This window comes from Cannabis sativa, chromosome 6, assembly GCF_029168945.1.
Source record: "Cannabis sativa cultivar Pink pepper isolate KNU-18-1 chromosome 6, ASM2916894v1, whole genome shotgun sequence".
NCBI classification, from domain to species: Eukaryota; Viridiplantae; Streptophyta; class Magnoliopsida; order Rosales; family Cannabaceae; genus Cannabis; species Cannabis sativa.
In genome coordinates, this window is record NC_083606.1 from 59,452,068 (window position 1) to 59,469,544 (window position 17,477).

Genomic DNA, 17,477 nt, shown 5'->3' on the forward strand with positions numbered 1-17,477 from the left:
CAGTGCAAGAATAGGAGCTTGTACAATAGATGGTTGTAACTTATCAGCTATGTCTGGCAATTCCACATAGGCCACCTTCTTGTAAAGCTTATTGAAGTCGTTATTAAGTGCGGTTATGACATCCAACATCTCTTTAGAAAAGTTCACGTTTGAATTCAACTCCAAGTTCTCTCGTATAGCAACTTTCAAATCATCTTCACTATGTAGATCTAGCACCCTTTAAGAGAGGTCATCCAACACATCAAGAGAATAAGCAGCATGTACATCACTTGGATACCTCATGGCTTCAAAGATGTTGAATCAGATTGTCTCTCCATCGAACTCCATTGTCAAGGTTCCCTCATGGACATCAATCTTGGTTCTTGCTGTTTTCATGAATGGTCTTCCTAACAAAATTGGAGTGGAGCAAGGGATAGAATCATCTTCCATATCAAGTACATAGAAATCTGCTGGAAATACCAATTCATTAACTTGAACTAGCACATCTTCAATGACACCTCTGGGGTAGGCATTCGACCTATCAGCAAGTTGAATGATTATCCCAGTTTCTTCAAGTGGACCCAGATTCAAGGAGTTATAGATAGAGAATGGCATGACATTAATGGAGGCCCCCAAATCCAACATACACCGCTCAATCCTGGTTTTTCCAATAGTGCAAGGAATAGTGAAAGTTCTAGGATCCTTACACTTTGGAGGAAGCTTCTTTTGGAGGACTGCTGACACATTCTCCCCCACACTTACTTTTTCATTACCCCTTAACTTGCGCTTATTGGTGCAAAGCTCCTTCAGAAACTTGGCATATCGCGGTAGTTGTTTTATGGCATCAAGAAGAGGAATGTTCACTTCCACCTTGCGAAATGTTTCAAGAATTTCCTTGTCAGCTTCTTCCTTCTTAGTATTGTTTAATCTGCTTGGGAAGGGTGGGGGTATGACAATGGTAGGCTTTGGTGGAGCTGGATTTTTTGGCTTAGGTGCCTCTTTTTCATCTTCTGGACTATCATCTTGTGGTTTTTATGGCACTAGTTTTGGTTTTGGGATGATAGGTGGGTCGTAGTGTTTCCCACTTCTCAAAGTCACTACACTAGCATTCTCCTTAGGATTTTTCTCAGGTTGGGATGGTAGTTGATTGAACAATTTAGATTGCATTCGATTACAAGATTCTGAGAGTTGACCCACTTGATTCTCTAAACTTTTTATTGCTGCTTGAGTTTCTTGTTTGAATTGTTGAGAATCAGCCAACATGGCATTAATAAGATCTTCAGTGGTAGGCTTGGGAGGTGCTGGTGGGGCAGCTTGTGGTGCTTGATTCTGTCTGGCAGATGTCCACTGACTTAAACAAGGCATGTCCCATACAAGTTAGAAGGCTTCACGAATAAAATTGTTGGCTAAAAGTTTGCTTACTTCCTCCTTCAAAGCCACAACTCTAACCTCATCAAGTAATCTCCTCTTCTGTCATTTGGCGGGCACGTCCTTGTTTAGATTCAGCACGTGGGTCATGACATTTGGACTTATACCTACCATATCAGAATGTGCCCAAGCAAATACTTCTTGGTTGTCACGGAGGAACTAAATAATAGCCTTCTTAATCTCCTTACTTAGGTGTTTCCCCCCTTTTACAGTTTTGGTTGGTTCCTTTAAGTTAAGAGCAACTTCTTCAAGTTCCTCAATGGGACCCAAGTCAACACGGTCATCGCCCACATGAGGGTCTATCTCTTTTATATCAGGAATTTCTCTTGCTCCCTTGTTTTCCACCTCATTATCGTTGTTTACGACCAACATCTGGGCCCCTGGTCGGGTTTGTCCCCTCATAGCCACGTTGTAGCATTCACGTGCAGCTAGTTGATTTCCTTTGACTATTCCACTTCCGGTAGCTGTTGGAAACTTTAAGGCCAGATGCTTGATCGATGTGACTGCCCCCAACGTGTATAACGCTGGTCTACCTAAAATGGCATTGTAGGCAGATGGTAGGTCTACCACCATAAACTCTATCATTTGGGTGATTGTTTTTGGGGCCTCCCTGAGTGTCAATGGGAGAGTGATTCTTCCTGTGCTAGCCACATTATCTCCAGTAAATCCAACCAAATTGGTAGTGCATGGTTGTAGGTCTTGCACACTTAACCCCATTTTCTCCAAGGTTATCTTATATAACAAGTTCACGCTACTACCGTTATCGACCAAGACTCTCCTTACCCTCCTGTTGGCGATTTGAGATGTTATCGTGAGTGGATCATTATGCGGACTTTGTACATGATGAGCATCTTCATTGGAAAAATGTTATGGTTTGGTCCTCCATACGACTTTGCTTGGGAGCACGTTGTTCTGGTGTGAAAGGAGTCTTATCTGAGTTCTTGAGCTCATTAATATATCTCTTTTGAGCCCCATTGGTGGTCCCTACAAAGTGTGGTCCTCCTGATATGACCAATACGTCCTCTCCTTCCACAAGTGGACGAATGTTCGGGTTATGTCCCAGTTGTCCCCTTGTGGTTGTGCCGGCGGGTTAGGAGCATTGTTTCCGGGTGCCCCCTGTGGTTGCACATTGGCACGTGGGGCTACAGGTTGTTGTCCATTCGCTCCTTGTTGGTTGTATTGTCTATTCCTTGCATAATGAGCAAGATGCCCATTACGTATAAGAATCTCTATCTCATCCCTCAAGTTTTGACACTCGTTGGTGGTATGGCCAATGTCTTTATGATATTGACAATACTTGGATGGATCTTTCTTCGCACGACTTCCTTTCAAGGGTTCAGGTATCCGAAAGGCCACCTGATGTTCGTTTGCCACATATATGGTTTCTTGTGTCTCTACAAGTTCGGAGTATATTGTGAACATGGACTGATAACCTTTGCTCTTTTTGGCATTGTTTTGATCTCCTCCATTGTCGCCCTTTCTCTTATTATTGTGCCAAGAGTTATTGGTGGCTGGAGGGTTGGCAGTTGTTGCCTTTGGATTGGTGGAAGTTGTTGTTGTGGTAGCTGAAACAGGTTGTCCTGAGGGAAGAGGTAGGTTGCTAGCTAACCTGGCTTCCTCAATGTTTATATATTTTTGGGCCCTTTTCATAAATTCGTCAATAGTGGGGGCACCTCTCCCTTGGAGGCTATCCCATAGTAAAGATCCATGAGTTATGCCTACCCCCAAGGCCACGAGTCTCCCACTATCATCAACGTTCTTCACCTTGGCCGCTTCGATGTTGAACCTATTAATATAGGCCTTTAAACTCTCACCGGGTTGTTGTTTTACATTGGCCAAGGAAGAGCATTCAGGTTTTCGAGACCTGGCAGCATGAAATTCATTTTTAAAATCACTCGACAATTTGTCCCAAGAGGTGATTGAATGCTTCTTGAATTTATTGAACCATGTTTTTGCTGCTCCTGTCAAGGTCATCGGGAATAACATGCACTTCAGATCGCCACTCACTTGGCTTGTCCTCATTAATGTGTTGAAATCACTCATGTGGGGTCCCGGGTAAGTACTTCCACCATATTTTGTCATGGTGGACATCTTGAACCCTTGGGGGTATGGCAATGCCGAGATGTGTGGAGCAAAAGGCTCAGGTTCCTCATCAAAATCGTATCCCCCGACTCTTCCTGGGGCATTCAATAATTGTTGAATTTGTTGTTCTAATGCTGTTATCTGTGGGTCATTTACCACAGGAGCAGGAGCATTGAGATTGGCTGGTGGAGGAGCGTTCACATTAAGTTAAGGTGCATATTCTCCTTGTTGTGGAGGAATGTCATACTGTGCTCGATGGGTAGCCTCCCTCTGTGCGTGCCCCCTGTTCAAGTGGTCTCTCAAATTAGGTTGTTGCCTTTGGTTCAGATGGTCCTGAAGGTCCGAGCTCCTTGCATCACGTGGGGGGTATCGAGGATGCTCCTCATAATATGGAGGAGGTGCATTGTCTTGAACGCTCACAGATCGACTCCTTGAGTCGGAACGGTAACTCTCCCCCATGAAGCTCACCGTCCTCTGTTGTTGCGGCCCCCGAGGTGCAGGCCATTGTTGGGCATACGACTGTGTTGTGGCAGTCCGAGATCTTGTAAGTAACTATCGTCTCGGGGTGAGTGAGGTTGTGCACGCTGTGGTCTAGTCTCCCTGGGTGCTGGTCTCGGACAGACATAGTTATCACGAGAGATGGTGCGTCGTCTTTCCCGTCCATGTCCCCTAGGTTGAGGTACTGATGTCGCCCAATTAGTTACACTGCGGTCGCGGTAGTAAACGGGCTATTGTCGTATCCACAGGGAGGTAAATTACCACCAAAGATTAGTATAAGTAGAAAAAGATTAAAATTGGAATGAATTAAAAATAATGAAATGATGAGGTGAGAAAGTTGATCAGATAAAGAGTTTGGTAAGGTAGAAGTGTAGTTATACAAATCTTATTCTAATACCGATATTAATTCGAACGCAGTTGCAATTCTACACGATTAATTACAACTGGAAGATATATATGTTAAAAGTACAAATTAATTAATCTTGCATAAATTGAATCTTACTTCTAATTTCACAGGATATCATATTATATATCATAAATCGACAAAATACCACTATTGGCAGAATGCAGTAAATGACATACAATATAATAAATATACCAAAATATTAATAGCCTAACTTACATAAGAAAAGCATGACTGAACTTATATAAAGATACTATTAATTTTGGAAGAAAAATTAGAAGATGAAGAACAATTTAATAAATGAGATATGAAGATGAAGCACAAAAGAATCAATATTACTATTTTAATACACTTATTTTTGTCACTAAAATAAGTATAGATAAAATAGCAATAAGAGAGAAAAATAAAATGACAAAATAATTTTCTACTCTCTCTAAACTCTGATGCCTTTTTACAATGCTAAGAGTACTATTTATAGTGAAGATTTGCTCCCACAAATTAGAATTTTAGTGCCTCATTTAGTGGAGAAAGTGGCTTTGAAAGCTGAGAGAACTAGAGAAATGGCATGGTTTGCAAATATGAGGAACAAGTGGCAGACGTGGCCCATTAGTATTGTGCTTAGATATGGCTTCTATTTGTTGAAATATTCAAAACCGACCATAGGCTAGCTTAGTGTCAATTAATAGGAAAGTGAAACTTCCATTTAATTAGCCAACCCATTCATACGTGGCATGAGTTATAACTTGGAAAAAATGTTTGGCTTAGGATGTTGAAGACTCGTAAAGCTTTAACAAGTTAATGTATCTTGATTGGAGAGAGAGTGCAAGGGAGAACAAGCTTGAGCTATTGGGCTTTTTCTTTAATCATTTGCAATTTTACTATTGGTGCTCCAAATCTGAAAAATAACATAAAATTAAAATAAATTAAATATTTTAATTAAAATAATTATATAATTAAAACCATTAAAATATTTAATTAAATTAATTTTACATACACATTTAAAGGCTTAAAATATACAAATTTAGACTTTTATCAGGTACCTGTCAAGCATGGTTGTCTCGGTAGTCCTCTCGCCCGTTTTGAGGGGGTCGAGGCAAGTCTTGGCTTGGAGGGCGACTAGGAGGTGCTTCCCTCTGTCGTGACCTCTCCCTTGGGGCTGGTTGATGTGGTGCTGGTGCATTAGTACGTGGAGGCTCAGGATGCCTTATTGGTGATGGGGGGAACCTGATTGGTGAAGGAGGGTTTCGAACATGATCTCTTCCCCTCTCGTCCACACCAATATCCCTAGGTTCTGGAGGTGGTTGAGATGGTGGGATCCCATTATTTCGTGTTGTGCCCCTCTCCTCACGGGAGTCTCCCCGTGGGGGATCTACAGTATTGTCTCGTGGGGCAGTAGGTCCTTGTGCATCCCTCCTAGTTTGTTGCTGTGTAGGAGGGGGGTACATTATTCCTCCTATTCTCACGACGTGAGGTTGTTACTCGTCGTCTTTGCTGGGATGGAGGGCGCTCACTCCTCCCACCATGGTTGTCGTTCTCACGAGAAGGTCGTTATGGTATGGCACTAGCATCCGACCTTGGGTTGTTGGTGACCTAGATCTCTCTTGACCTTCGGGAGGGTAGCGTGTTGAACGACTCCCACGGGGTCGTCCCCTTCTCGCTGTACCAGGACGCCCGCGGGTTCCTCTTCTTTGTGGCCTTGTGGCCTCCTGGGCTCCATACCTCTCTTGCCACTCTCTGTTGAGTCTAAGAGTTTCATCTAAACGCTGGCGCAATGCCTCGTTCTCCATGTACACCTGATGGACATTGGTAGTTCGCCGTACACCATGGGATGGTGATGATGAGCTTCCTGCATCTTGGACCCGACCTTTGTTGTCAAGCATTGGTTATTTGCCTGGACGTCGAGAGGTCCCTTCGCCAGCGAGCTCAGCGGGTTGGTACTCTTCATGGTGTTCCATGGTGTTCCTTCGTTCATAGGGTCATCACGGTCCTCCTCCTCGTAGTTCATCCCTCTTGTACTCACCATGATGGTAAAGGGTGATTAACACTTGTGTTCACTGCTCTCAATGAGAGCACCGAACTGTTGACGCAGTTTTTCGTCAACGGATCTAAGAAGATCGTAAAATGAGCAAGATGAACACTAGCAATAGTTAATCAAAGTAAACCGGTTTGCAAAAAGAAATTCACCAAAAACAACCACAAGAATTTTATAGTGGTTTACCCCCTTTCAGCGGTAATAGGCTAGTCCACTTGGAGTGTTATTGATCTCAATGCTCGAGGAGAGTTCCCCAGAGTTATGTTCTCCAAGAGTTCACTCCTCAAGTGAGTTTTTAGAATTTGAGAAAAGGAGCTCAAGTGTATGATCTCGTCCGTATCAATTTCAGGTCCCCTTTACAAGTGATTTCACCACCTTATATAGATATTCATCTAGGATTTAAAATCCCTTAAACATAGGTATGCCCTCCCGTAACTATAGTTAGGTTAAGTTCAAGATACAAAATAATAAAATAATTATTTAAAAAATAAATATCTCTTCACTTATCATTCTTTGACTATATTTTCAGAGCAGCTCTAACAGCACGCGTCCCTCGTATTTAGCGGACCTAGATGGTCATGGGTACCTGAGGGGAGCTAATTGGGTCGGTTCGTGCCCATCAGGTCCTTGGGATAATTTGACAGGTGAGGAGCTCTTTGCACCTTAGCACCTGACGGTTGCACCTTGGCACCTGACGGAGTTGGGAGCTTAGTGCGCCCAAAATGCTCCTCCTTGGCCAATGTGCTCCGCTTTGGCAAATGAGCTCCTCCTTGGTCCATGAGCTCCTCTTTGGCAGATGAGCTCCTCCTTGGTCCATGAGCTCCTCTTTGGGAGATGAGCTCCTCCTTGGTCCATGAGCTCCTCTTTGGCAAATGAGCTCCTCCTTGGTCCATGAGCTCCTCTTTTGCTATTGAGCTCATCCATGGCTAATAAGCTCCACCTTGTTGGACCTCCATATCTAGAGTAAAAATTCATGCACAATTATTTTGGATTTTTTGAGAGATAACAGTTTCTTTATATATATATATATATAACAAACATGACATAAAAAATAATTTAACAAATAATACAATAGGAAAAAAAGATTGATGCAAAATTTGTTAAAAAAAAAAAGAAAGAGTTAGTGTTTTACATTTTTATAACATGAAATAATACATATTTATTATAAAATGAAGAATTTAAAAGAAAGATGTTGCATATTGTTTAGTAAACAAAAATAATAAATTAATAAAATAGTCCAAAAAATAAATAAACAAGAAAATGAGATGATACATTTTAATTATTAATGAAAAGTAAAAGTGATATAATTGTAACTATACTTAAACATATTTTAAAAAGTTACACATGTCACTCATTTATAAAGAGAGTGTAAAAGAGAGTGCAATATACAGTGTCCTTAACATTCATCTTCTACTATTATTAGTAGGGTAAATATTATTTTGGACCCTGTGTTTTGAAAAAATTACAGATTAGACCCTGTATTTTGTTAAATGACAAAATGGACCCTGTATTTTCTAAAATAGTAAAAATAGGACCCTGAACTTAATTTTTTATAACTTTTTTTTAATACAACCAACTTGAAGACAATGCTTAATACGAACAGATACAAAAAATGTAAACAGTTTTGTCATATAGGACTTTTAGATCGGATTATAATTAAATTTTATTTTGACAAAAAATCAATTCAGGGTCCGATTTGTACTATTTTAGAAAATACAGGGTCCATTTTGTCATTTAACAAAACACAAGGTCCAGTTGGTAACTTTTGTAAAACAGAGAGTCCAAAATGGTATTTACCCTTATTAGTATGACACTATAAATTGCACCAAATCTTTTTCTATTAGTTTTAATATTTAAACGATATATTTATGCTTAATTTTTTTGTATATTTATTATTTGTGTTTATTTATAATTTAATTAAATATATAATTTTACTGTAATTTTAGTATTTTGATGAAATAGAAAAAAATTTAGAGCCAAAATTTTATCATTTTTGTATTGATTTAACACTAAATTTAACATTTACTACTGGAATTGCCCTTACCAAAAGGTATACATATTATAATAATTTTTAAATTAAATAGTAAAATTTTATCTTCGTACATTTTTTTTTTGACTAATTAGAATTTTTACCACTTGAATTTAAACATGTACCAAATCATGCCTTATGAACTTTTCAAGTCATTAAGAAATTCTTACGAACTATTGAATTTCTTAGATTTAAAGGCTTTTGTTCAATTTCACTAGCGAAAGTCTCACATAGATGAAAGTTTAAAGAGCACAATTCGGTACATGTCAAAATTTGAAAGACACAATTTGAAAGGTATCATAATTCAGAGGACACAATTTAGTACGTGGACAATCATCGTGTAAATAAAATCGAACGGAATTTGACAAAAATTTTGAATCTAACGATCTCAATAATTCAAAAAAAAAAAAAACTTTTAACAACCATAATAGTTTGGCAGACATAAATTGGTACGTTCAAGACAAAAATCTTAACTAGTAATTATTTTTTCTTGACAGAAGGATATATATATATATATATATATATACATGTATAGGGAATTGCTATTGTAGGACCAAGTTAAATTAACCTATAGCATAGGGTACTTATTTTAACCAATCAAAACTTTAAAAAGAACTATATGCATGTACCCTGTAACACCCCGATTTCCCGAGATGTCACATAGGATAGTCCGTATAAAACAATTTAATAAGATAAAGAGAATCAAACACTTCTTTATTGAAAAAAAATATCCAAGCATGAGATCTCATTGTTTAAAACAAAATACTTTTAGTACTGTAACCTTAAATAAGAACTAGTTAAGTCAAAATAATAGTTCCAAAATGTTTAGCAGTTAAAAACATTAAAAGCAAAATACTGTGCCAGCCCCCTAACATGCGGTCCACGCCTCTAGCTCTTCAATCTCACTGCTTAGCCTTACCCTTACCTGCACACAGAGTACCCGTGAGCTAACGCCCAGTAAGAAGAGCTATGTAGGACATAACCCTCCTAACTAGATACTTGACATAAATCCCTCTTGATATTAATCAACAATAATTCATATTCCATAAATATATTCACAACGCATGTTGTACTCACATGCATAAATCAAGTCTCGTACCACACATTATACTCACATACGATAATCAACTATACACTCATGTTGATCAGACATGAGGTAACCTACCCTGCCTTGTGTTATAATTCTCACACTTGGCATCCAACAGGGCAATTAATTACCATAAGTTGTACTCACCCATGATAAAGTTATAACCTGCAAGTGTTATGCTCAAACAAGCAGCAAGACCCTAATATTATTCTCATGCTAACGATGCTCACAAAATATAAGGAAATCACAACATAATCGAATTAAATAACAAACCAACCCAAGTTGTATGCATAACATACACCCTGTGCACATATGTCCACTCTTCTTACCTCAGTTGCTAAGACCACACTTGCTACCTCGAGCACCTCAACGAATTTCTTTATTGAGAACAAGATCCTAAACATTGAATAACACAGCAATACACTCAAAATACATTCAAGTATGAATCTCTAAACCCATAAAGAAACTTACGTAAAAATACGTAACACATAGGTCCATTTCACTTGCATGACACACCATACATAAGCATTTATTATTTTGATTCACACAAACATATTGCATTCACTCAAACAAACATTCTTAACGTAAAACATGAATTCATACAACACCTTTTTACGTAAAATTTACTAAAATACTATTTATTCTCATTAAAACTCAAATAAATAGTTAATTAATCACTAATAATTATAATAAATACCTACAGTAACTAATAAATAACAAAACCTATTCCTTTTGATATCATAGGCAGTAAATGGTATTACAAAAATACATTTTACTATTTTAACAACACTTATCCATTTTTCATAATTAACTTAAGCATTAATTAAGTAAATTCATGAAAAATACTAAAATTGATTAAAACCGAATCTAACTCTTCTAACACACTTTATAATCTGTACTAAGTCATAAATAATTTTCTTTGAATTTTCTAAGCAACCTAGGTATTTTTCATAATTAAAATAAGAAATAAAATCAATAATTCATGAAAAATACATAATCGCTTGAAAATTCAATCTATCAATTTTATAACAGTTTATGTATCATATCCCATCATATAAAATAAATTTAGATTTTTCTGAGCACCCTAAGTATTTTTCATAATTAATCTATGAAATATACTAAATAATTCACAATAATTCTAAATAAATTCAGAAAATTAGGAAACTTCACCAAGCACCTTAGAATAAAATAAGGAATCACAATATACAAAAATATCTAAGAAAAACACCTCAAAAACGGTCAGAACGTGGTCGCTTGCGTTCTCGTCGGTTTCGTCGCCGGTAAAGTGTAACTTTGTCTCCGATTGCTCTTGAAGCGTCCTTTCGATTGGGGAAGCTCTCCACAGTGCTCAGGACCTCAAAACGATCAAGAAAAGTGGTCCAAGAAGGCAGATCGGTGTCGTCTTCTTCGTTGGCGGTGTACCGTCTTTAATGGAGTCAAAATGTTGGTTTTTCGTTTTGGACGTTAAAGCTTCGTTTTCTTACGTCAAAAACAATCCTTAGGGTCCCATGCACTCATATATAACCTCCCTTGACCCAAGAACAAGCTTAAACACGTTCGAATTCGAGTCCGTATCCAAGCCGCACCTTTGAAGCTTTAAAAATGGCGAATCTCAAAACGACGACTTCCGCCCCTTATACCACGTTAAAAAGCTTCCTTAGGTCGTATATAAGTGATCCCAAACCCCCACGTTCACCCAGGTTGCGCTCCGCTTGAAGAAACGAAATTTTTCGGTATCGTATACGCCGTATACGTGCTCTCTCTCTCTCTCTCTCTCTCTCTCTCTCTCTCTCTCTCTCTCTCTCGTTGGTTCTCTGTTTTGGGTGTACGAAAATAGAGCTTAAAACCTAATTTCTATCGTGTTGAAACCTAAGCAAAATATCGCTTTGAACCGAAGTGGAGCGATTCCCATTCCACAAAAATAGGCGTTCGGTTCGTGCATATATACGTTCGTATATGCATGCATAACAACAGTAACAATAATAATAATAATAATAATAATAATAATAATAATAATAATAATAATAATAATAATAATAATAATAATAATAATAATAATAACGTTAAATATAATAATAATAATAATAATAATAATAATAATAATAATAATATTAAATATACCCTTTAACACTATAATAATATTTACCCATATTATTAGACCAAAATAATAATCCCAATATTATTATAAGTTAACATTCATCATTATTATTATTCCCACACTAATAATAATATGTACCAAAATCAAACAATTCACACACCCATATAATAATAGCCAGATATATATATATTTATTAGGCATTATGCACATGCCAATAATATCATATCATCACAAAGAAAAATCTCATACATATTTAAATCCATAAATATGTAAAATAATAAAAAAAATACTCTCAACTAAATAAAATTACAAAAATACCCTTTCGGAGTTAGCAGATATTACAATTATCCCTCTCTAAAAGAAAATTTCGTCTCGAAATTTTACTCAAATAATTCTGGATATTGTTCTCGCATATCAGACTCAAGCTCCCAAGTAGCTTCCTCAACCACACTGTTTCTCCATAGGACTTTCACCAAGGTAATAGTCTTATTTCTCAAAATCCTATCTTTTTGATCAAGAATCTTTATCGGGCGTTCATTGTAAGATAAGTCTTCCTGCAAACCCAGTGTTGCATAGCTCAAAACATGCGATGGGTCTGACACATATTTCCGAAGTTGAGATACATGAAATACATTGTGCACCCCAGATAATGATGGCGGTAAAGCTATTCTATAAGCTACATTGCCTACTCTGTCCAATATCTGAAATGGACCAACATATCTGGGACTTAGTTTCCCTTTCTTGCCAAATCTCTTCACTAAGAGTCCTTTTCGTGGTGTCACTCGAAGAAACACATGATCACCCACTTCGAACTCAATGTCTCTCCGCTTCAGGTGTGCGTAAGATTTCTGTATGCTCTGAGCTGTGATCATTCTAGCCCTGATCTTCTGAATAACTTCATTGGTGTGCTGAACTGCATCTGGCCCTAGGAGTTTGTTCTCTCCCAACTCATCCCAATGCAGTGGAGACCTGCATTTTCTTCCATACAACATCTCATAGGGTGCTACCCCGATAGTAGACTGATAGCTGTTGTTGTAAGAAAATTCAATCAAAGGCAAGTATTTGCTCCATGATCCTTGGAAATCTATCACACATGCCCTCAACATATCTTCCAAGATCTGATTTGTTCTCTCAGTCTGACCATCTGTCTCTGGATGATATGCAGTACTGAACTTCAATCGAGTTCCCATTGCTCTCTGTAAGCTTTCCCAAAAAGATGAAGTAAACCGAGCATCTCGATCACAAACAATAGAATACGGTTGATAACTCTAAGATTTAGAGTTATTTTCATATCTTTAAGCTTGAATTTAATGTGAATTGTGGAGCAATTAGTGTCTAACCTATGTAATTGTGTTTAGTTTGTTGTGTCTTTGTAATAAATGGAAGTGTGTGTTAGTAAGTGTTAAATAGACTTATGTTATTGTTTTTATGTGTTTTAAACAGAAAAAAAATACAAGAATAGGTATTTGAAAATATTTGGGACAAGGAGAAAAAGGAGCAGAAAAATGCTTATTGCTGACTGGCATTGCTATAGCAATCATCGCGTAGCAATTTGTCAGCCCAGTAAGTTTATTTTGGCAGATAGTCCAGCTGGCTTTAATGAAGAAAGAAAGGAGCTGAGGTGGCAGAATTTGGCTATTGACTCAACAAACATGTGGAAAATGAAGGACAAGTGGGTGATGATTGGGATTTCCAATTAGGGTAAACTTTGGTACCCTAATTGGGGGGCAAAAAGAAAAAGAGGAGGGCATTAGAAGAAGGAGGGTGGCTGCACTTGAATAGAGAGTACGAAAACTTAGAGCAGCAAAAAGAAATTAAGTACAGAGAAAAAGAGTACAAAGAAGAAGAAGATTGAGAAGAAGGAGAAGAAGGCAACTACCAAAGAAAGGATTTGAGCTCACCACTCATCTCTCTTGCTCTCCACTTCGTTTTGTATCATTTTCTTCTCTCTAATTTTCTCTTTAACTCCATGAACAATTTATTTTCTGGTTTGTTGTTTAATTTCAGCTATGAACTAAACTCTTTGAGATTTGCGTGGTTATGAACCCTTGTATGGACTAGTGTTTTGATTTTGCAATGATGAAGTAATCTTGTCTTAGTTCAATTAGTTGTGATGAAATGTTGATTGAATGTTAATTTTTGGCCATTTTTAACATTTACCAAGGTAGATCTTACTTGGAAAAGCAAGACCTAGTTGAACCCCTCTAATTGATGCATGATTTTTACCTTCTCTTCTAGGTTTTAATTAGTAGTGAAATAAGGATATTTTTCTACCATGCATAACTAAAGATTTGATGCTTTATTAGGCTATTTGTGATCTAAACTGATGTAGGAATGCATTGTGAGATTATGAATGGTTTATTGCAAGTTTTGGAAAAAGCTTGCTGTTTTTTTTTGGAAATCTGTTAACTCTGCCATGATTGCTGAGTCATTGTTGTATCAACTGAGACATACAAGTGGAAATTAATCACCCAAGTCTAATCTCCAAATCTGAAATTACCACCACTTTAAACACTTTTAGCTTCTTATTTTTAGTTTATTTAGTTTAAAAAAAATTAGTTCTCAAGTTTAGAATCGAGACTATAAATTTTTCTTGTGAATTGATGTGTGATTTTATTTTATTTTTATTTAAAATTCTTGGAATTGCTTTTAGTTGATTTAACATTATTTAGTAAAAAGTCCCTGTGGAGACGAACTTTGATTACTTATCATTGTATTACTTGTTTGTGATTGTGTACACTTACGCAATTATAAAGTAATATAATTTTCACAACAAGTTTTTGGCGCCGTTGCCGGGGACTTTAAGTTCTAAATTTTGTTTTATCAACTAATTGACATTCTAAGAATTTTTGTGCTTTTAATCTTGCCGGTTTGTCTTTGAAATCTCAGGTATCTATAGTGTATGAACCAACAAGAGGACTTTGAACTTGCTCCTATTGACCCCGAGATTGAACGTACATTCCGAAGAAGAAGAAGGGTTCAAAAGGTTAAAGGCCGAGACATCATGGCTGAGAATTTTGATGATGAGGGGATTGCTCAACAAATTGTTAATCCCATCATATTGGCAGATGATTGAGCAAGGGCTAGTATGCAGCCCCCATGTTTAATGAGCTCAATCCAGGCATTGTGAGGCCTGAAATACAAGCACCGCAGTTTGAGCTCAAGCCAGTGATGTTTCAAATGCTCCAAACCGTGGGGCAATTCAGCGGGATGCCAACTGAAGATCCTCACCTCCATCTCCGTTCATTCTTGGAGGTGAGTGATTCTTTCAAGATCCAAGGAGTAAGTGAAGAGGTGTTAAGGTTGAAGCTATTCCCATTCTCACTACGAGACCGAGCTAGATCATGGCTCAACACTTTGCCGCCTGATTCTGTGACCAATTGGAATGACCTTGCTGAGAAGTTTCTGAGGAAATACTTTCCTCCTACTAGAAATGCAAAATTCAGAAGTGAGATCATGTCTTTTCAGCAACTTGAAGATGAGTCCACAAGTGATGCGTGGGAGAGGTTTAAGGAACTTTTGCGAAAGTGTCCACATCATGGCATTCCACATTGTATTCAGATGGAGACTTTTTATAATGGCTTGAATGCAGCTTCTCGAATGGTGTTAGATGCATCGGCCAATGGTGCTATTTTGTCGAAGTCTTACAATGAAGCATTTGAGATTTTGGAGACCATTGCAAGTAACAACTACCAATGGTCCAACACAAGAGCTCCAACAAGTAGAAAAGTGGCGGGAGTCCTTGAGGTAGATGCAATAACGGCTTTGACAGCTCAAATGGCTTCCATGACGAATGTTTTGAAGAATTTGAGTATTGGGAACGCTAAAAATATTCAACCAGCTGCTGCCATTCAAAGTGATGATGTCTCATGTGTGTTTTGTGGAGAATGGCATGTGTTTGAGAAGTGTCCATCTAATCCGGAGTCCGTTTGTTACATGGGAAATCGGAATTTTAACAGAAACAATGGGGCATTCTCAAATTCTTACAATCAAGCATGGAAGAATCATCCTAATTTGTCTTGGGGGGGTCAAGGAGCAAGCTCAAGCACCGCACCAGCCCAAGGAAGACAAGCATATCCACCGGGTTTTTCACAACAACCGCGACATCCACAACATGCTCAAAATTCCCAACCAAGTTCTTTGGAGAGTCTAATGCGGGATTATATGGCAAAAAATGATGCGGTGATACAAAGTCAAGCTGCCTCTTTTCGAAACTTAGAGTTGCAACTTGGACATTTGGCCAACGAATTAAAAGCTAGGCCGCAAGGTTCTTTGCCTAGCGACACGGAAAATCCAAGGAGGGATGGGAAGGAACAATGTAAATCCATTCACTTGAGGAGTGGCAAGCATCTGAAAAATTCCGAGGAGGAAATAAAGGGTAGTGGGGAGCCCACTTCAATCCAAAACGACGAAAAATTGAGTAAAAAAACTGCCCAGGAAATTGCTGATACCAGACCAGTTGATACATCATCGGGTCAGCAATCTGACAGTCAGCAATCCGCACCAGTATGTACTAAACCACCCCTTCCATTTCCTCAAAGATTTCGGAAACAGCAGCAAGATGGGAAATTCAAGAAGTTTTTAGATGTGTTGAAGCAGCTCCATATCAATATTCCCTTGGTGGAAGCATTGGAGCAAATGCCGAACTATGTCAAGTTCTTAAAAGACATTGTGACGAAGAAAAGGAGGTTGGGGGAGTTTGAAACTGTAGCTCTCACCGAAGGATGCAGTGCCATGTTAAAAAGTAAGATTCCACCGAAGTTGAAGGATCCGGGTAGTTTTACAATCCCTTGTTCTATTGGGGGGCGGGATGTTGGAAGAGCTTTATGTGATTTGGGTGCAAGCATCAACCTCATGCCTATCTCAATCTTTAAGAAGTTGGGTATTGGTGAAGCACGTCCTACAACTGTTACATTGCAACTTGCTGACAGGTCCATGGCCCATCCGGAAGGAAAAATAGAAGATGTTCTAGTGCAGGTTGACAAGTTCATTTTTCCAGCCGATTTCATCATCCTAGACTATGAAGCTGATAGAGATGTGCCTATTATCTTGGGTCGACCGTTCCTTGCTACCGGGAGAACTCTGATTGATGTGCAAAATGGGGAGCTCACAATGAGGGTGAATGACCAAAAAGTCACCTTTAATGTGTTCAATGCTATGAGATTTCCGGATGAGATAGAAGAGTGCTCCCGCATAAGTGTAATTGACTCGATAGTGGCTGAAAAATTTCACAAGGAAGCTTGGAAGGATGAGAAATTTATAAGTTCTTTTGATGAGCTTGAAGACTTGAGAAGATGAAGACAACCAAGTTGCTTGGGTGGAGCCATTGCAACCTATTCCTAAATTCAAGAAGCCCTTTGAATCTTTGGAGTTGAAGGAAAGTAATTTTAAGCCTCCAAAACCCTCCATCCAAGAACCACCAAAGGTGGAGTTGAAACCCTTGCCAAGCCATCTGAAGTATGCCTATTTGGGGGAGAATGATACGCTACCAGTTATTATAGCAGCAAACTTGGTAGTTGAAGATGAAGGTGCCTTGCTAGAGGTGTTAAAAAAGCATAAGAAAGCAATCGGGTGGACTATGGCGGACATAAGGGGTATTAGTCCAACGATTTGCACGCACAAGATACTTTTAGAAGCTGGTTGTAGCAATTCTATTGAGCATCAGCGAAGATTGAATCCCGTCATGAAAGAAGTGGTGCGAAAAGAAGTGATCAACTGGCTAGATTATGGTATTGTGTACCCAATTTCGGATAGCTCATGGGTTAGTCCTGTTCAATGTGTGCCCAAGAAAGGAGGAGTCACGGTGGTGGCCAATGCAAACAATGAGTTGATTCCCACTCG

General features: G+C 38.4%; 3 protein-coding genes and 1 non-coding gene across 4 annotated transcripts; 1 reads left to right on the forward strand and 3 right to left on the reverse strand.

The window, feature by feature from the left end:
* Positions 1–300: 300 nt before the first annotated feature.
* On the reverse strand, positions 301–1,344 carry LOC115695228 (uncharacterized). The gene is made up of 2 exons (XM_030622307.1): positions 1,065–1,344; positions 301–1,001 (listed from the first exon to the last, which is right to left on the reverse strand). The coding sequence occupies exons 1-2, from the start codon at positions 1,342–1,344 to the stop codon at positions 301–303; spliced, it is 981 nt and encodes a 326-aa protein (XP_030478167.1).
* Positions 1,345–12,016: 10,672 nt separating this feature from the next.
* LOC115695229 (uncharacterized) lies at positions 12,017–12,628 on the reverse strand. The gene has a single exon (XM_030622308.2). The coding sequence runs from the start codon at positions 12,626–12,628 to the stop codon at positions 12,017–12,019; it is 612 nt and encodes a 203-aa protein (XP_030478168.2).
* A 2,446-nt stretch (positions 12,629–15,074) lies between these two features.
* LOC133039566 (small nucleolar RNA R71) lies at positions 15,075–15,181 on the reverse strand. The gene has a single exon (XR_009688704.1). It is a non-coding gene; the product is annotated as a small nucleolar RNA R71 (small nucleolar RNA).
* A 241-nt stretch (positions 15,182–15,422) lies between these two features.
* On the forward strand, positions 15,423–16,934 carry LOC133039315 (uncharacterized). Its single transcript, XM_061118180.1, has one exon. The coding sequence runs from the start codon at positions 15,423–15,425 to the stop codon at positions 16,932–16,934; it is 1,512 nt and encodes a 503-aa protein (XP_060974163.1).
* Positions 16,935–17,477: the final 543 nt, after the last annotated feature.

Bases quoted from the DNA above. Each gene is read 5' to 3' on its own strand.
- LOC115695229 (XM_030622308.2), bottom strand. From the start codon at position 12,628: ATGTTGTATGGAAGAAAATGCAGGTCTCCACTGCATTGGGATGAGTTG.
- LOC133039315 (XM_061118180.1), top strand. From the start codon at position 15,423: ATGACGAATGTTTTGAAGAATTTGAGTATTGGGAACGCTAAAAATATT.
- LOC115695228 (XM_030622307.1), bottom strand. From the start codon at position 1,344: ATGCCTTGTTTAAGTCAGTGGACATCTGCCAGACAGAATCAAGCACCA. The intron at 1,002-1,064 runs GTGGGAAACACT...AAAAACCACAAG, and splicing joins TAGTGTAGTGACTTTGAGAA to ATGATAGTCCAGAAGATGAA.